Genomic DNA, 20539 nt, shown 5'->3' with positions numbered 1-20539 from the left:
ACTCTACAGTGTACTCTACACTGTATGTAATACACTTCTACATACACAGAGGCCAAATCAATGCTGGTCTCCTTTTTAAAGCCCTTCACAAGTGACCTCAACATAGAGCTGACAGTTTTTGCCTTACAAAGCAAATAAGACCAGCTGCCTCCTGCTTTTGGTCCAATTCCCCTGCCGCAAATTTAAAAATCACATTTTAATTAGGACCGCACGATAATCACAAAACATGAGTTGAGAAGAGGTCTTTCAGAAAATGTAAAGGGTTTGATGAGGGCACTAGAGGAGGGCTTCCACTTCCTACAAAAGCAAAGACAACTGAACGCAGTAGCTAAACAGCCGGTAGGTTTGGAAACGGCTGTGAAACTAGGCAACAAATGAGCAGGAAGAAGCTACATGCATATGACATATGTCTCGAGGGAAACACAGATAAAAGCAAATCTATTAGAATCCAAACCAATTAACCTGCTGCTGAATCTATCAGAGCTGCAGAGTAGGCAAACAACAGTAAACCCAAGAGAGCCCTCTAGGTTCTTTTGCGATTACGTCCATCTAATCTAATTAGGAAAAAAAAAGATCCTGAATAGTACCGGAATTATCTCAACAGAGCTGAACACGCTGCATTATACAGCACATTAAGATGAATATACCCCTAAGATTTTGAATGCAGAAATTCCAACAAATCACTCAAACTGAGCAAATCTGTTTTGCATAATGTGCTCAGCACCCTCACCTCTGCAAATCAATTGTTGGTTTCTGCTCATTTAGTTTCTGGGATGAGACAAGCTTTATCTACATAAAAGTAGCCTGAAATACATTCAGATAATACTTTATTATGTACACCTAGCTAAAACTAGAAATACGAAAGGCACGCAATTAATCCTGCTGTCATGGATGGCACATTTAGTTGCTGCTGCAACTGTTTCAGGAAAATTGATTGAAATTTATTTTATTTTATTTTTCAGGCTGTTTTTGTGATACAGACGTATTGCCTGTTTTCATCAGTGAGGACTGACAAAAAAACCCCAAATTGCCGTAATACAATCCAACCGCCCCAGTAACTACAGCCTGCAACCTAACCATAAAGTTGAATCAGGTTTAAAATACAATTTACTGAATATATTAGATGCCATTTACTTTGATAGTGTATAAACCAGTGCTATAAATCACTGTAAATAGCAAATACAGCCTTAGGCCCCCCCAAACCTTGGACCCATACAAATTAGCATGCTTTAAAAACATGCAGGGAAGCAATATACAATCAAATTAGCATATATAATAGCAACAATAATAAAAATATACATGAACTCTATATCTCTCATAAAGATTTGTTCACCTTGGGCAGTTTGAAATAATTAAAAACATGACATTTGTTCATGTTCACTCATTAAGATAAAACTGTCCTAGATCAAGGACTCATTTGGCTCTTGGTCCTTTTTTGGTTTTATCAAAGAGAGCTCATGCTATTGTTAGCATTTTCCTTACAGGCTTTTTATACTGACATCGGCTATGACAGGACAAGATCTCAAATTCATCAATCAAAAATATGTGCAAGAACACAGCAGTTCTTCATGTTCCTAAGACAGCAACATGCTGCTGTACAAAGCGGTCTAAACCAGTTCAAGAATCTGTCATGCAGCTGTGGGAGGGTCACGATCTTGTTCTGAGGAGCTGCTGAAACCATGCAGGTAAATAACTCCGAGGTGAGGAGGGTATCTCAGTGCCCAGGTTTTAGGGCTTTTAATTGTGCATACATCAAGAAGAAGACCATGCTATATAGATATAGGGGTGGATTGATGGGCAGCACCATGCGTCTGATTTATATGTCACTTTGGCATGTGAGTGGCATTTCAGACTGTGGTCGTGTGACAGGACCATTTGCTGATGGCCAGGAGGCGGGTCTGACCAGCTGCACTGATGGAGAATGGCAATCAGAGCTAGGCTTTTTAAATGATCACCCCCAACACATTTGTTCTCTCGTTACGAGCGCTGGGGGAAGAGTCAAAATTCTGCGACAAGTCTATGAGACTTCACCGGTGATTTGGCATTCATTCATTCTCCCTCATTCATTTATCCATTTGCTCATGCAGTGGGTGGTGAGGTAATGATAGCAGCATGCTGTGACAGGCAGGAGTGGAAAGAGGTCTCAGAACATATTCTCTACATCAGCTTCTCACTAAAGTGCAACACATGCAGTAGCTGAAAAGCTTGATATCACATTCTTCTGCATGATCTCCAACCCTACATGGCACCCAAAACACGTTTACATAGTCCCACATCCCAGTCACAGAGAATGCTGATTGGCTTGTCCAGGGCATGCAGTTACAGACACGAAACAAAAGCTCTTTCTCCAAAACTAACAGTACACAGCTCTACAGTTAGAGTACTGTCAGTGTTAGAAAAATGTCCCAATAAAGTCCAGACCTGGTAAAAAGAACATTTGAGTTTTGTATAAATGATCCTAAACAGGAGTGCTTATTCCATAAAGCAATATTTCTACTTTCTAGAGGCTTTTTTTGTAGTGTTCTGTATACATGAGATTTTTTACTGATTTCATCAATAATCTATTACTACATCTACTACATCAGTGTATTTTTGGCCAAACACAGGTAATACAAAGAAAGGTACATGTCATGCTTTTATGTCAATGTCATACAATATCAGAAAATCTAAGAACAGCTCCTTAAAAAGGGTAAGAATTACAAAGCAGAGCAACTCAGTACTGATGGCCATATAAATACAGATTTATGAATACAGATGGATCACAAGATATACCAGAACAAGAATATTGCATTTGAATAAAGCACTCCTTTTTTTCATTATTCTGAATTTGCTTTTGGATGCATTTTAAGCCCAGGGCTGAATCACTCAAATCCTCTACCTAATTTTGCCCAGCTGGCTCTTGGCTCTGGACAAAGGCTGCAGAGCGATGAAGTCATCACCTATCGCCACACGGTTGGAATACATCTACACCAGGAGAGTGCAGACAGAGGATAGGATGAAGACACACAGAGAGGTTAGAAATCAACGTCTCTCTCTCTCACACACTCTCACACACACAAGGACAAAGGTTAGAGCAGAAAATACAAACTCCATGTAGGACTGAACAAATTTCAAAGGAGAAGGGTCTAAACTAAAACACAAGCAGTCTCCAGCTGGACAAATCAATGCAGTAACAGTGTGGGCCTTCTGAAAGGTGACCATGCACAGTGTGGAGTTGGTCTGTGTGTGTGTGTGTCTGTGATCAAAGGAGACTCATGCAATGTGTGTATAAACACATGCTTCCTGTGCTGGGAAGTTGGTTACTTATGGCCACAGAGACCCATTTAAACAACGTGACAGGCAGAACCTTTTCTCCTCCGTGCCTCCCTTACATTTTCACTATCCGTGGCATTTTAGTTTATTTCTTCCCTCCAGGCTCTTTTCATATAGCAGGAACTTTAATTTCCGTTTTTGCGACACAAGTAGGAATATGCATTAAATCTAATGCTTGACACATAAGAAAGTTTAACTACTGGAAAGTGTTTGGCCTTTCCATGCCATTTTATTCATTCTGAGCCTGGGCCTGCAGACCGCACAGGAAACCCAAAGCATCAGAAAGAGTTTTTAATTGCTTACATAGATTTGGTTATAAACTAGCTATATTCACCAATCGGTCGAGTTGAGGCATGCATCCATGTCTGTTGTGACTTCACCTTTAAAATATAAAATGAGTTTTTATTAATTTTATCCAAATACTTGTGTACCAGAATCCCAGTGGAAAACTTAGGCCAACCTCTAAGAAATTCCTTTACAGCAGTCCTGAGATCTTGGATATGGTGCTGGAGACATATGCTAACTCCTCTGCCAGTTTTTGTGGAGTGATTAATTTCTTTCTGACTTATTCAGAAAATCTGTTATCTATATATACACAAGGGAAAGCACAAAAAGAAACAGAAGCTGAACATCTGTTGTTCTCAGTAACTACAGTAGAATCGAAACAATAAGTACAAAATAGATAACTCCATTTAAACCCCTGCATATTTAAAGTAAAACCATCACAACCAAAAGGTTAATCCTGATCCAGCGGAGTGTGTCATCTTCACAGAGGCTCCCAGGCAACAACCTGTAAATGACTTGCCATCACACATTCCCACTTTAGCGCTCCTGCACCTCCTCCCCTCATTACCTGACTCTTCTGTGTGCTGGTAGGCTGCAGGTGTCTGTAAAAGACCTTCTTCACCACATCCGGAAAGAGGCAAGTTATGATGATGATGATAATGGCAAACCATGCCGAACCGCTGGACAGCAGCTGCACAAAGACGAAGTACATGTCCTGGGTGTGCAGGAATGGCCTGAGGAGAGGGGAGTGGAAAGGAGCTTAGAAACCATCTACAAACCAGTTTGTCCAAAAGTAACAGTAACATTTGATTAGACTTAAAAAAAACAAAACAACCCGGGAACAGAGGTGGGCGGCCAGCCTTGACTCACTCGTCCCTGTTCGCTATAAATTCAGGTCTTACTGGCAGTTGGAAGTCATGCTCTTAGAGTAATTTTATTATTTCCTGACACCAGAGTTTAACGACCGGTGCAGATGTCAGACTACAAATATCCATTATGGTCCAATATTATCAGCATGGCTCCTACAAGTCTGAGTTGACTGGCCTGGGTAACGTGGTCAAGACTGATCTGTACAATTCAGCACACTACCAGAAAATGGAAGGAAAAAATAAATAAAAAATAAAAATTGCTCTTCCCCTCCAGAACCTCAGCACCATGGTAGAAACAAGTACTATGTAAATAAGTTAAAAAAGTTAAAACATTCTGCAGTACATTTTTCATGTTCAGCTTCTGACACAAAATAAAGATTTAAATCAAAAAACAACCTTCTGCCTTCACTCAGGAGTAAAAAGGAACTTTTAAGCTTGACAGAAATAGTGATTTTATTTATATCGTTATATATCTATATGAAAAAAATTATTGCAATAAGACTTTTTTCCATAATTGCCCAGCCCTACCTCACACACACACAAAACAAGAACTTGTCAGGAAGGTTTTCTTACCAGATGATGCCTCCATAGAAGAGCGAGAAGATGAAATAGAAGGCAATTGAGCCCCATGTCACAAAATGGTTCATCCACGTCCAAAAATGAGTCTCTAACGCGAGCTGTCATTACACACATTCAGGAGGGGGAGGAAAAGAAAGATGGGTGTAAAACATGGATACAGGGACAGGCAGTGCATCAATAAACTACAGCAATGTTCCTCCCTGCTGTAAGAGAGACCTTGAGGTGACAACTGATAAATTATCTTCTCTAATTAATGGCCACTGACATCATCCTCATCACAACATCTTTCATTACTGGGACTTTGACGATACAAATGTGTCCCTCTGGAACTGTATGCTTTACTCCACTTTTGGCTAGTGCAAACAGTAGCCATCATCCTAAAGCGGAAAGAAAAGACTCAAAAAGTCAAAATGTACTGCTGATATACTTTAGTGTCAGCTTATTCTGAGTTCTTACATGCTAGCAAACAACCAGCTAAGCTGAAGCAAAACAACCGCTGCACCTAACATGAAGACATCATTGAATACTTTTCGTTTTGTTTTCAGCAGGTAGCATACATATAAGTTTGGTTGGAAGTGACTGCTATAATACAAACCAAACACTCACAACTCTGACTGCACGAAAGCATCAAATGTAACCATGAGTGCCATAAACATTAAAAGATGTTTCAAATACTTATAATTAGAACAAATACAGTAGTTGTTTGTTAGAGCATAACATTTGATGTGATTTACCTTTAATGTGACAGTGATGACCATGACAGTAAAGACTAGGGTTCCAAAAGTCCAGTTCCCAAACATCTATAAAAAAAACAGACATACTGCAGTTAATAATAATAACAAAAAATGCTATTTCTAATGTAATTTGTCACATCCTTAAAAGAGTTAATTACCAGAGTGAAACAGAAGCTTTGCATAAATGTACAGACTTGCTTAGTGGCAGTATATTTGATATAAATGTTTGCCTCTGTATAAGGAACTTTGATACCCTGAGCCTACTGCTCTTATACCCTTGGATGAGCTTTAGTCTAGACACGTGGAGCAAAGAGACAAGATCACCATGTCTGTGGCCTTGGTTAACAAGTTCTTTTGGTGTTATGGTGCCCAAAATGAGACCTCAGCCTCCAACTGTGTGACTACCATCAGTAGCTCCACTGTTCTACTTATAGGTTGAGAGCTGCGGGACACATTGTTTTGTTGCCAGCCAATTCAGGACCCTGCTGGAGTCTGAACATTCAAGGCTAACAGTTACACACAGGGGAGCAAAAACCATTTCTGAACCCATGACAGGAACAGAGCTCAAGTTTGTGCTTGTTAATTTCACAATTATCATGTTTTTAACTAAAATCTTTTATAAACTCTGTCCCCTTATTAATAAAATTATTTGTCTTTTAAACAGTAACCACCTTTCAATCAACTAGTGGCAGCACAAGTGACACTTAGATAAACCTTACATGTCATCCAGGTTTGCCATAATCAGCAGAGGCTTAGGTTCTGATTACAGCTAGTCACATATTTCTTAGTAGTTGAGGCTTTAAAACTAACCTACAACACATATACTATAATATCATATACTTGAAGTGTTTGTGCTGCATAGTTATAGATAATGATTAATCTATGAGTGAATTTCTGTGGGCTGTTACAGTCAGCCACCATGTGCCTCTACTCACTTTGGTGTTTGCGCGTGCGCACACACACACACACACACCAAAAAAAAAAATCTATGTTGAGTCAGCATATTTAAAGACGGCACTCAAAATTAGCTCATCTGTAAATACTATAGAGAGTAGGTATTTAAATTCATGCTCTTCAACAGCATCATTACTAATAATTTATTATTTAAAAAAAAAAAATCTTCCTGGGAGTCCTCCCATTAACTCCCTAAGGAGACATGCATTCATCTGTAGAGCAGACTCTTACCAGCTGCCTGTTAGCTCGCAAGATCTGAAGACATGCACAGCGTGAAGGCAAAAGGGAAAAGGCGTAATCAACAAAGGACAGAAGAAGAAGACAACTGAGAGAGAGTGCAATAAAAGTGAGTGTTTTCGGAAATACCAAAAAGAGAGAAAGATGGTGAGAGATGCAGCTGGAGAGAAAAGGGAAGATTAGTTAAGCTTTAAAACAAAAAGAATGAGAAAAAGATAAGAAAAGTGCAAGATCAAGTGAAGAAGTGAGTGCAAAAATACCAGCAGATAAACAGTCAGTAGCAACAACACATCATAAAACACACACAAACACAAACGGCTACTCTGTAGCATTTGTTTGATACTTTTTTTAACTAACATTTTCCTGATATCGCTATCATACAAACACACACCTGTCCATTGCCCATAAGCGTGGTGTCCTCTCCCATCAGAATGTAGGATCCAAAGAAGAAAACAAAGGCGTGACAGAAACCCAACACAGTCCAGTACAAAAAGGTCCGGAAAGACAGCAGAGAGTTCTTGCTAATATCCCTGCAGAATATAAATAAGGTTTTTTTATTCCTAAGAGCATTCACTGGATCAAAGAAAAGTTGCGTATTTCAATGTGATGAATAAATAAATACTTTGCAATTTAGTGATTCAAAAAAATATTAAACAACTTATGTAACAAACAGCATCCAGATGCCAACAGCTAATTTAAAATGTTACATAAAATTCCAATTAACAGTCTCTGTTAAAAACAAAAACAAAAAACTGCGTACGTAGACAGTGACACAGTGACTATAACAGAAAAAAGTAGTGTTCACCTAGAGATGACACATAATCTCACCTGTACAACCCAGGTTTGTTCTGCAATACATGCGGATGGACCAGCTGTTCAAACAGACTGTACACAAGGATGGGCAGCGAGGTGAAGCAGATGTTGTACAGTGTCAGATAAACACTGTCGTACAGAGTCTAGGTTGGACAGAGACAGCATTTCACTCATCATTGATCTATTAACTACAGATGATAGCCACAACTTTAAAGATAAAGGTAAAGAATGAACACGAACACACTCTGTACAAGGGTGAGGCATGTAATAGACTGGTTATAATGTGGCCTCCCACTAAACACTGTATACAGGTTAATAATATTTTAGGACTAGCTTCCCCAATCATGTTCCATAAATATTTGAAATGACAGAGTCAATAAACTTCTATCAGTTTATTAATTTTAAAGCCTATAACTGGTATTAAATTAAAAATTAAACTGTATATTACACTGACTTACTGCAAGATACATTGAAAACAACAACAAAAAAACAAACTGTTCCCTACTTAAGTATGCACTCAATGCAATACTCTGATAAAATGGGCTGAAAGACTGTGGAACATCAGAACCAGGAACAAAACAACAATAACATTAAAAAAACAGAGAGAGAGACTTACTTGTTGTGAAAACAAACAGAAGAACTGGTATAAAAACTGGGGCGTGATAAAACACACATTCTAGAAAAGACAGAGTGAAGGAAAGAAACATTAAAAATATTGCAGTGAGAGGAGACATCGCTGAATACACTCCTGTTTATGCCACAGTCACACTAGGGGAAACAGTCGGAGACCGCGGCACAACCAAAATGATTGTACTGAATGGGGTCAAGCTGGCAATTGCATGCAATCTGTTGGCAATAATATGGCAATTAACTGTAATAAATCGGTAAAAATCACAAATCTACTGTCATCTATATACACATTATCTACTTACATTTAGAGAACAACCAGAACTGAAACAGAACTGAAACAGAAATTGCTAAACAAAAAGTGACATAGTTTACTGCATGATTTACTGCAAAATGACAGATGCCTAGCAATCTTGTTTTTATATAGGAATATTACCAAAATACAACCAGTTGCCAACCAATTGACAACTAGTTGAGTCGAGCCCCCTTTTGGAAAGAGATCTATCAGTGACAAATTGCACTCTTTGGTGCAGACTGAGATTGACTGCAACATGTTGAGAATCTATTAGGGGGCGGAGTCTGGAGATGGGCTGCCTGGAAACCTGTGCAATTGCTTTGCAATCAAAAGTGGTTGCCGCAAATACATGCAATCCATTGCTGAATGCAAAAAAATTCAATGCAATCACCAGGAAACCAGCAACTCGACCTAGTCACAAGGAGATTTTTGTCCCATTTTTCCTCTAGTGTGACTGAGCCATTACAGCTGATGTAAAAAGTCTCTTTCAATAGTTTAGAGTGTAAAAGGATGCATGGTTTTCAAGAGGTAGGTGTAAAAGGGAGATTTTAATGTGCAAAAATATAGCTGATATTTGGGGGCAGGAAAGCTTGTAAGGACAAAAAAACAAATGTTAAGGATGCCAGATCTTACCTTGTAGAAAAAGTACTGTACAAGCGTAGCTATTCGAATGTAGTAGAAGTGCCCATGGACCAGCAGGAGTTTGGCCAGGAACTTGAACCTGGCAATTGCATAGTCGCTATTTCTCACAGCCTGACGACCCTCCTTCCCCATGATACCTAGAGATACATAGACACAAACATATTGCAGATGACACCGCAGGACACAAATACAGTGGCATTTGAGACAATATAGTCTGTATGCATGTAAGCTGGGTGTTTACCTATGCCCACATGGGCTTCCTGTATCATACTGACATCATTGGCTCCATCCCCAATGGCTAAGGTGATGGGTTTTTCTGGAGATGTCTTTAAAAGACGCACCACCTAGACAGAACAAAGTAACAATGACATCTAGGATGAGCTTAAAAAAAAGCTTGAAGAGACAAAAACATTTCACAAATAATTCAAAATGCCAACAATACCTTAGCTTTCTGCAGTGGGGCCATGCGACAACACAGCACAGCTGAACAGTTTTTACACACTTCCATAAAGAGCTTCTCATGTTCCCTCAATGCTAAAGACAGACTGGCTCCATCTACAACCAGCCCATGCTGTATGACGTGATCTTCCTTTAACCTGTGAACAAATGGAGAGAAAGAGTTCAAAAAGAATACAGTATGAGGACATGAAATGAAGTACTACTACATTATTTCCTTGATATGGAGAACCCCTGAAGGCCTACGCACATTTAAATGTAACGATGGTATAATATCAGAGAATATCAGTGTTTTAAAAGCAGACACCCCCTACCTTCTAGCCAGTCTGCGGAGCTGCTCAGCACACTCATTATCAGAGTGCTGTTGTAGGAGCTCCAAGATGTTCATGGTTCTGTGGAAGTGGCCACATGACAGGCTTACACTGACTGCCGTCTCATGTTTGTCCCCCGTCAACACCCATACTTTGATTCCTGCTAGCCGCAAAGCCTCAATGGTTTCCTGGACCTTGTCTTGAAGTCTGGGGATACAAAGAAGATAGAACATATACCATATACTTAGATCTGTTCTTAGGTAGCACAGGCAACTTGTGGGTAACATGATCCAACTGGCAGGCTGTGGTCTGAATGTGGTCAAGGCTTTAGCCAAGTGTGATGTTAAACTACAGTGTTTATAACTGAATACATCTACTGAAGTGTTAGTAAGAACCGGTAAGGAAAGAGGGTCACTGCATTATTACTCCTAAGATTAAAAGATAGCTGATATGATCTAATATTTTCATGTCAATCAGCATCATAGTTTTCATATTACACTGAGAATGGAGGGAACTGTTAGTCTTCCATAACAGAATAGATTCTTTGATTGTGAACATGCGTGCCCCAGGAGGAACTCATTTCAGATACAGAAACAGAGCAGCGGACTAAAGGGAGAGTGAGCAGTGATAAAGTGGGAGATGCAAGAAGCTTATGTGAGGAGCAGATGGTGAGTGGATGAAAACACATATCAACATTCATTTCCAGAGAGGCTCAATGAGGTGACGTCTTCTTCTCCCTGCTGACTATTTATTGTTTGTTGGAAATTTTCCCCACTGTGTTTGCCTGTTTTACCCACGTGTTTCATTTTTGTAATGCCCCATGGTTTCTTTTTTTGGAACTGTTTTAGACAACCAAAAGTCCACAGTCAAAGAAACGTAGATAAATAAAACAATGCCAAGCTAACAAAAAACAAAAAAGATTGATTCACGGTGTAAAATGAACGATTGTACAACCAAAACGCCAATGATATAGTACTTAATCTGGATAATGATCAATTATAATTCACATTTTATTGCAATATCTGAAGTACAGAGTATATGTTATATGTTTGGTAGTCAGTGGCTGGCGGTACTGCACAAACTAATGAGAATTAAAATCCACTGAGAAGTCAGGGAGGCTTGCAAACAGTCATATTCAGGACAACTCAATCTCTTTTCACTAAAATCTGACCGATACTCTAGGAGGCACAGTGATTCTTGTGAAAATGAAAAAATGCATGTAAAGCTACCCTGAGTACAAAATGGGTGAAGACCTGTTAGGTGATCACTGTGTGCAAGTTTCACTAAAACCTGACCAACACTAAGGAAATAGTGATGGATGGCTGGCTGGCTGGTTGGATGGCTGGCTGGCTGGATGGCCGATGCCTTGCCATGGGATAAGCCCATTGGTCTTTCAGCTGAATGAGCTAAAAATTCTTGATCTTATCCAATAGCTGCTCAAATATTTGGATCTTGGATCAACAAGGTGGATGAACAAATTGTCAGACCGAAATTGCCAACCATAAAACAATAAATCCAAAAGCCTGTGTGGCACAGCAAGCAGTAAATCATTAAACTACTCCAGTACAATGCACCATCACATGACATACTGTTGTTAAAGCTAACCATCTGGAAATAGTACATCAGCGGTCAGTTGTTTAAATGGCTCTAATTTAATGTCGATAACTAACATTTTTCAAAAGTGAACAACGTTTACATTAAAACCAGCTTAATACAACAAACCTATTAATTAACTTAGATTATATGCACAAGTGTTCATAAATGCAAGCAAACCACAACTAGTACTTTTTCTATTAATAATTTCCTAACTAAAAGATTTCTTCTTGATTTGAAAGAATATATGCTTTCATTTATAAGCAGGTGATTGTTTCACTCAAAATTTCATCTCCTAATAGTAACACCAGAGTCCACGTAGCTTAATATAAAGCCATCAGCACAGATGTTTACTTCTTCTACCTAGACTGTAGATTATTACTCTGAGTTCAATACAGACACCAAAATTATAACATGTGTGTTATTAGTTCAGCCAGACTGTGTGTGTCCTTAATTGTGATTTTGATGTGGATTGGAAGATTACACTTTATCAATGCAGAAATCCTGCTAATTCCACAAAACCTTTTCTTTCTGCATCGATTAGCACGGGTTATGAATGCGATGAGAATATCAATATATTCCAATTTATATTTATATAGTTTTCATACTTGTCCTCTACTCCGGTTGCTCCCAGGAGCTGCAAGTCTCTCTCAATGTAGTTGAAGGCTTCCTGCAGTCTCTCCTCCCTCTGCTGCAGCGCGGTGCGGGCACTGTTTAGTTGCCTGTCCACATTGATGTACTCCTCCGGACTGAAATGGCGGCATGCTACCACCAGGGTCCGCAAACCTTTCTACAATCAAATTAGGAGAATGGGCAGCAGGAGGAGAATAAATAAAACAGGTGAAAAAACAAAATAAAAGTTTAGAAAAATGATTACATACAGGGAAGAAGAAAATAATCAAGAAAAAGGTTGATAAAACAATGAAGTGCAAAATGAGAGATGGTAAGGTTAAATGCCAGGAAGATCAAGAAAATAATGATAAGAGAATGATGGAAAGAAATGAATCCAGGAGGCAAAAGAAAGCAAAAAGAGAGAAAGAAGAGAAAAACAAATGATTAAAGCTTGGCTCTAAATCACAGAGCCAGCCTGAGGGGCAGATGACCACAAATCAACCCACCGACTCCTGAGTACTGACGTATGATGACACGATGTGGGGGCCGGATGTGTGTGTGTGTGTGTGTGTGTGTGCACGCGCGCATTTTTCTATGTGTGTGGCTACTGTATTGAAGAATTTACAATCTAATGGGAACAGAGAGCCACAGAGCCAAAAATAATCACTGTAACACTGGAAAATGTCAGGCCTATACACACAGACACAAATCTGAGGAAATAAAAATCAAAATACAAATATTTAAAGGTTTCTTTTGAAGTTCAAGGGTCATTTTTTTTCTTAAGTGACAGATGTAGTGTGTCAAGTTTAGCCAGTGTGTCTCAAACGTCTAACCACATTTAATATGAGAAGATTAATACTGATAATCACATTACCTCTAAAGAGGTAAGTCCTTTGTATCATATTAAATAATACATGTGCAGCTGATGTGTGTAGAGAAGATGCTGACATTAGTCCTTTGACTTCAATGGTCCAAAATTGTAATGCGATACCAAAATGATAAATTTGAAGTAAAAAGTGTGCTAAAGATGTGTTAATGTGAGCTGTGCACTGATATGTATTATGACTGAGAGCAAACGTCTGTGGAATTTTTTTTTTTTTTTGGGGGGGGGGGGGGGGGGGGGGGGTCTTACCAAGGCAAATTCATCAACGTGCAGTCTCGTCTTTTCAATCTCACCACTAGTCGTGAAAGGCAAAATGGCAGACTCTGCACCCTTGGTGAACAGCACTTTACCTCCTTGAAAAGCACGACAGCAAGAAGAACATATAATAAAGTGTGCTCATTATTAATGGTTAAATTAATTAAGAACGTGATATTATTACCTGAGGGAGTTTGTAGTATGACACTCATCCTCCTGCGGTTAGGATCAAACTCTAATACATGGAGGAGTTTATACCTGAGAGACCAAACAAAGACATGTCACTTTGTATTGCTGAAATCACTGGACAGACAGACAAACAAACACGCGTTAGTTACTCGTTTTAAACAGGGAGGATTTATTTTTGCTGCTATGAGAACATGGAATACCGCTAAGTGTTGCCCTGAGATTAGGGGGAAAAACATTATGAGTTTAATATCTGAACTACTGTTAGAACAAGGTTTCATAAAGCTGACATACTTTTCAGACTTGCCAAATGTTTTGATTTCCATCGTATCTCCATTGCTGCCAGTGAAGGCCACTCCAATCCTGAGGAAAGAAAACAAAACAGCACTTATCATTTTCAAGCCCTTAAAACATCTTAAAAACAACTATCTTTGATCTTTAAATATTGAGAGAATCCAATTTAGAATTTTAATTTTAGCTTTTTAACTTTACCTCAGGGCACTGAATCAATAAATAATTCAGTCAGTTATAAAATAACTAATCAGTCATGCAAACTGTTTTTCACATGTTCAAACGTATTTCAACAAAATGTACAATTTGTCTCTGTACTTATAATAAAGTGAATTTCACGTCTAAATGTTTGCATTCTGTCTTTATTTGAATTTTACACAGCATTTATAAACCTCTTTTTTAAACTGGGTTGTAACCTTCAAAGCACTTAAGAATCTCTGGACTTCCAGTTTCATTGGAGGTTCTTGGAAATAGAATCCAGAATCAATGGGACCCTACAACGTACCTTAAGGTGCAAATTATAATCTATACTGGACAAGGAGACAGCTGCTGAAAACAGGGAGTCATTAAGTCATTAATTTATCCACTCAATTAATTTATCACTATTTCCTTGTGGATCTAGAGGAGGTGTTTCACTTCCAGCTTCTTTAGTTACCCTATAAGAAAGCAGTGAAGTAGAATCTGCTCACAGTCCTTTCATAAGTTTACCCTTTCAGGACATATTCCCACAGTGGTCAGCTTGAAGGTTTTTGAACCACTTCTTAGATATTGAATGGAAGTCTGGGTCGTATTATTGCGACACTAAAAGGAACAAGTGGTCAGCAGCCCAACTTCTGCAGTGTTTTATTTTCCCAATATCCCTTTGCAGCTGACACAATCAATACAGCAGGAAGAATTTAACAAGGATTCCGTACTTTTGCATTTGTGTAACGTGTTTGTAATCCTGCTTTAGACTACAAGTCACATCAATACATTCATAAAATACTTTATTCTGAGCATTTTATCTACCTCACATCCAATTCAGACTCACCAATTAACCTAACATGCATATCTGTGGTATCTGGAGGAAATTTCCCGAAAGATAACCCGAAAGCTGGAGAGGGAATGGCGTCTCACTAAATTAGAAGATGCTCATTTAGCCTGGAAAAAGAGTTTGTTGCTCTATAAAAAATACCTCCGTAAAGCTAGGACATCTTACTACTCATCATTAATTGAAGAAAATAAGAACAACCCCAGGTTTCTTTTCAGCACTGTAGCCAGGCTGACAAAGAGTCAGAGCTCTGTAGAGCCGAGTATTCCTTTCACTTTAACTAGTAGTGACTTCATGGATTTCTTTACAAATAAAATTTTAGACATTAGAGAAAAAAATATTCATAACCATCTCAAAGATTATTCTTCATGTTCGGCTGCTTTCAGCACTGCTGGTATTTGTTTAGACTCTTTTGCTCCAGTTGATCTTTCAGAGTTAACTTCAATAGTTACTTCCTCCAAACCAGCAACATGTTTGTTAGATCCCATTCCTACTAGACTGTTCAAAGAAGTCTTTCCAATTATTGATGCTTCAATCTTAAAAATGATCAATCTGTCTTTATTAGTTGGCTATGTACAACAGACCTTCAAGGTGGCTGTAATTAAACCTCTACTTAAAAAGCCATCACGTGACCCAGCTGTCTTAGCTAATTATAGGCCAATCTCCAACCTTCCTTTTCTCTCAAAGATTCTTGAAAGAGTAGTTGTAAAACAGCTAACTGATCATCTGCAGAGGAACGGTTTATTTGAAGAGTTTCAGTCAGGTTTCAGAATTCATCACAGTACAGAAACAGCATTAGTGAAGGTTACAAATGATCTTCTTACAGCCTCTGACAGTGGACTCATCTCTGTACTTGTCCTGTTGGACCTCAGTGCAGCTTTTGATACTGTTGACCATAACATTTTATTACAGAGATTAGAGCTTGCTATAGGTATTAAAGGTACTGCACTGCAGTGGTTTGAATCATATTTATCTAATAGACTCCAATTTGTTCATGTAAATGGGGAGTCTTCTTCAGAATCAGAATCAGAATCAGAAACTTTATTGTCATTGTACACAGAAGTTGCACAACGAAATTTAAAATGCATTCCTTTCTAGGTGCCTCAGACAATAAATAATAAAATAATAAAAATATGAGTGATAAAAATGATTACTAAAAACACACTAAGGTTAATTATGGAGTTCCACAGGGTTCTGTGCTAGGACCAATTTTATTTACATTATACATGCTTCCCTTAGGCAGTATTATTAGAAAGCACTGCATCAATTTTCATTGTTATGCAGATGATACTCAGCTTTACCTATCAATGAAGCCAGATGACACACATCAATTAGTTAAACTGCAGGAATGTCTTAAAGATATTAAGGCCTGGATGACCTCTAATTTCCTGCTTCTAAATTCAGATAAAACTGAAATTCTTGTTCTTGGCCCCACAAATCTTAGAAACATGGTGTCTAACCAGATACTTACTCTGGATGGCATTACTTTGGCCTCCAGTAACACTGTGAGAAATCTTGGAGTCATTTTTGACCAGGATATGTCCTTCAAGTCAAGTCAAGTCAAGTTTATTTATAAAGCACATTTAAAACAACGACGTTGACCAAAGTGCTGTACAAGATCTGTAACCCCAAGGACTATACTAAATAAAAATAAAAATATATAAATAAATAAATAAAATAATAAAATAAAAATAAATAAATAAAAACATTAAGAACAATAAATAACATAAGAAAATTAAAAATTAAAACGTTTAAAACAAGTACCATAAAATACCATAAAACAATCATCTAAAAGGAGGTAGCACTGCAGCCAAATGCCAAGGAAAAGAAATGTGTTTTTAATAGAGATTTAAATGTGTGTATCGTCTGAGCTGTGCGGATATGGAGAGGTAGATCGTTCCATAGCTTTGGTGCTGCTGCTGCAAAAGCTCGATCACCTCTCTGTTTTAGTCTAGTTTTAGGCCTCTGTAAGAGCAGCTGGTTCGATGACCTCAGAGCTCTTACAGGGGTGTGACAGTGAAGCAGCTCAGACAGATACAAAGGTGCCAGTTCAATGCACATATTAAACAGATATGCAGGACCGCTTTTTTGCATTTGCGCAATATTTCTAAAATTAGAAACATCCTTTCTCAGAGTGATGCTGAAAAGCTCATTCATGCATTTATTATTTCTAGGGTGGACTATTGTAATTCATTATTATCAGGCTGTCCTAAAAGCTCTCTGAAAAGCCTTCAGCTGATCCAAAATGCTGCAGCTAGAGTACTGACAGGGACTAGAAAGAGAGAGCATATTTCTCCCATATTGGCTTCTCTTCATTGGCTCCCTGTTAAATCTAGAATAGAATTTAAAATTCTTCTCCTCACATACAAGGTCTTGAATAATCAGGCACCATCTTATCTCAAAGACCTCATAGTACCATATCACCCCAATAGAGCACTTCGCTCTCAGACTGCTGGCTTACTTGTGGTTCCTAGGATACTTAAGAGTAGAATGGGAGGCAGAGCCTTCAGCTTTCAGGCGCCTCTTCTGTGGAACCAGCTTCCAGCTTGGATTCGGGAGACAGACACCCTCTCTATTTTTAAGATTAGGCTTAAAACTTTCCTTTATGATAAAGCTTATAGCTAGGGCTGGATCAGGTGACCCTGAACCATCCCTTAGTTATGCTGCTATAGGCGTAGTCTGCTGGGGGGTTCACATAATGCACTGTTTCTTTTCATTCATCTTATTTACTTTGTTTATACTCCACTCTGCATTTAATCATTAATTGATATTAATCTCTGGCTCTCTTCCACAGCATGTCTTTCTCTCCCCTCAGCCCAACCGGTCGCGGCAGATGACTGCCCCTCCCTGAGCCTGGTTCTGCTGGAGGTTTCTTCCTGTTAAAAGGGAGTTTTTCCTTTCCACTGTCGCCAAGTGCTGCTCATAGGGGGTCGTTTTGACTGTTGGGTTTTCTCTGTATTATTGTAGGGTCTTTACCCACAATACAAAGCGCCTTGAGGCGACAGTTTGTTGTGATTTGGCGCTATATGAATTGAATTGAATTGAAATGAAATGAAATGAAAATCACACAGGCCCAATGAAACTCCACACAAAAAGCCCCAGCTGGGGTTTGAACCAGATACCTTCTTGCTGTAAGGTGCCAGTGAATCCTTATCTTAGTTGAGAGCTTTAAGAAGTTTTGTTGTGGTGTTACTGGGGCCCCACCACACAGAAAATGAAATAGACTAGAATTTACACATTTCCTGGGTTGCAACCTGTGCAGTCTTGTGAAACCACCAGCTTAAATGTGTAACATCATAACGCTTTACTTTGCACACCAATTTCAACTTGTGAATCTGAAACTTGCAGAAGAGGATACTCAAGTGTTTCCTTACCTTTTTGTTGCCTCTACTAAAGCTTTCTCATCTGGTGAAGAGGCGTAGTACTCCATGTGATTGGAAGAGAACCCATTCACATGGGAGAATGGGTCTCCTCCCCCAACCAGGCAGTCTGACTGGTCATAACTGATCTGAACTGTGTGACATAGTGACACTGCCTTGAGAAATAACAGTTCTTCACCCGTCTGGAAAGTGAGAACAGTGAAAGATAAGACACCAATTTGGATTTTCTGCTAACTAAAATTTTTAAGTAAACTTGTTCAGACAGTTGCGTCTTTTTGATTGATAGATACACACACACACACACACACACGTAAAAAAGTGTTTGCAAGTATATATATATATATATATATATATATATATATATATATATATATATGTTTGTGTGTGTGTTTGTGTGCTACCAGGGGAGGTGTAGAACCATCTGGTGACTCGTCTGTCATTCCCTCAGGTACCAGTTTGCCATTAACTTCCCGGTACTTGGTTCCATTAATTGAACACTCACGGAACTGCATTTCGTTCTCTGTTAGTGTACCCGTCTTATCAGTAAACACATATTCCACCTAAAAAAACAGGAACACACAGACGTACACAGGTTCACCAACCATTAAGTCAGCATAGTGATATGTTGCTTACTGAATTTGCAAACATAAACTTAAATCACCCATTTGAACTGCTGTGTTCAAATAGGTTCATATTTCTAATAATTACTAAAAATACATCATGTTCCATACATGATTTGTCTAAAACGGAAATATTTTTGGCAGTATAGTATATGGCACTTTTATATACACCACTCAAGTATAACATGATGCCCTGACTCATTGAGGCATGGACTCCTGAAGGTGTGCTGTGGTATCTGTCAGTTGTGAGGTGGGGCCTCCATGGATTGGACCTGTTTGTCCAGCACAGATGCTTCAGTGGATTGAGATCTGGGGAATTTGGAGGCCAAGTCAACACCTCAAACTCATTGGTGTGCTCCTTAATTCATTCCTGAACCATTTTTGCTTTGTGTCAGGGGACATTATCCTGCTGAAAGAGGCCACAGCCATCAGGGAATACTGTTTCCAGGAAAGAGTGTAACATGGTCTGTAACAATGCTTAGATAGGTGGTACGCGTAAAAGTAACATGGATGGCAGGACCCAAGGTTTCACAGAAGAACATTGTTCCAAGCATTACACTTCTCCCCTGGCTTGCCTTCTTCCCATAGCGCATCCTGGTGCCAGGTGTTCCCCAGGTATGCGACGCACCCGGCCATCCATGTGATGTAAAAGAAAATGTCATTCATCAGACCAGGCCACCTTCTTCCATTGTTCCGTGGTCCAGTTCTGATGGTCACCTGCCCATTGTCGGCCCTTATGGCAGTTGACAGGGGTCAGCATGGACAGCCTGACTGGTTTGTAGCTATGCAGCCCCCATACATAACAAACTGTGATGCACTGTGTATTCTGACACCTTTCTATCAGAACTAGCATGAACTTTTCTAGCAGTTTGAGCTCCAGTAGCTTGTCTGTTGGAGTGGACTACATGGGCGTGCCTTTGCTCCCCATGTGCATTGTTGAGTCTTGGCCACCCGTGACCCTGTGACTGGTTCACCACTGTTCCTTCCTTGGACCACTTTTGATAGACACTGACCACTGCAGAGCAGGAACACCCCACAAGAGTTGCATTTTTGAGATGCTCTGACCCAGTCATCTAGAAATCATAATTTGGCCCTAGTCAAGCTTGCTCAAATCCTTACGCTGCCCATTTTTCCTGCTTCTAACACATTAACTTTGAGGACAAAATGTTCACTTGCTCCCTAATATATCATATAACAGTGTTATTCACTTCACCTGTCAGGCCCTTTTCCCACTGACTGGGTGCCAGTGCCAGTGTTTGAAACATTCAGCGTTTTTTATACTGCGAACGCACTCGGTGCTTGGCTGAATAAGGGGTTCAACTCCGGCACCGCAAGCTAGCTGGTCTGGAACCAATAATGTGTGACGAAAGCGGCAGAAGGACATGACTGCCATCTCAACATAAAGTTTTCTACCGCTATTTCACTGGATGGTGTGTATTACGTGAGAAAAGTGATGCGATTTTCACGGCTGTGAATTAGGTTGGGCCCTAAGGCTGAACTTGATGCTTTGTATCACAGATAAAAGGACGCAAACAGCGTGTTCTCCCACGTTTGTGCACTTCGGCTTCCGTGTCT

General features: G+C 39.3%; 1 protein-coding gene across 2 annotated transcripts in view; it reads right to left on the bottom strand.

The window, feature by feature from the left end:
* atp11b (ATPase phospholipid transporting 11B) overlaps window positions 1-20539 on the bottom strand; it is a 58593-nt gene that overhangs the window by 11561 nt on the left and 26493 nt on the right. For both annotated transcript variants that reach the window (XM_030726975.1, XM_030726976.1), the window contains exons 13-28: window positions 18746-18904; window positions 18339-18526; window positions 13938-14006; window positions 13642-13715; window positions 13452-13555; window positions 12316-12497; window positions 10118-10321; window positions 9790-9943; window positions 9589-9691; window positions 9339-9484; window positions 8400-8459; window positions 7799-7926; window positions 7362-7500; window positions 5780-5845; window positions 5040-5143; window positions 4166-4331 (exon numbers count right to left, since the gene is read on the bottom strand). In XM_030726975.1, the coding sequence (XP_030582835.1) occupies window positions 4166-4331; window positions 5040-5143; window positions 5780-5845; window positions 7362-7500; window positions 7799-7926; window positions 8400-8459; window positions 9339-9484; window positions 9589-9691; window positions 9790-9943; window positions 10118-10321; window positions 12316-12497; window positions 13452-13555; window positions 13642-13715; window positions 13938-14006; window positions 18339-18526; window positions 18746-18904 (2046 nt within the window). The remainder of the gene's footprint in view (window positions 1-4165; window positions 4332-5039; window positions 5144-5779; window positions 5846-7361; window positions 7501-7798; window positions 7927-8399; window positions 8460-9338; window positions 9485-9588; window positions 9692-9789; window positions 9944-10117; window positions 10322-12315; window positions 12498-13451; window positions 13556-13641; window positions 13716-13937; window positions 14007-18338; window positions 18527-18745; window positions 18905-20539) is intronic.

Source organism: Archocentrus centrarchus, chromosome 4, assembly GCF_007364275.1.
Source record: "Archocentrus centrarchus isolate MPI-CPG fArcCen1 chromosome 4, fArcCen1, whole genome shotgun sequence".
Taxonomy (NCBI): Eukaryota; Metazoa; Chordata; class Actinopteri; order Cichliformes; family Cichlidae; genus Archocentrus; species Archocentrus centrarchus.
The sequence above is the reverse complement of the archived record's forward strand: the minus strand, read 5'-3'. Positions and strand labels throughout refer to the sequence as shown.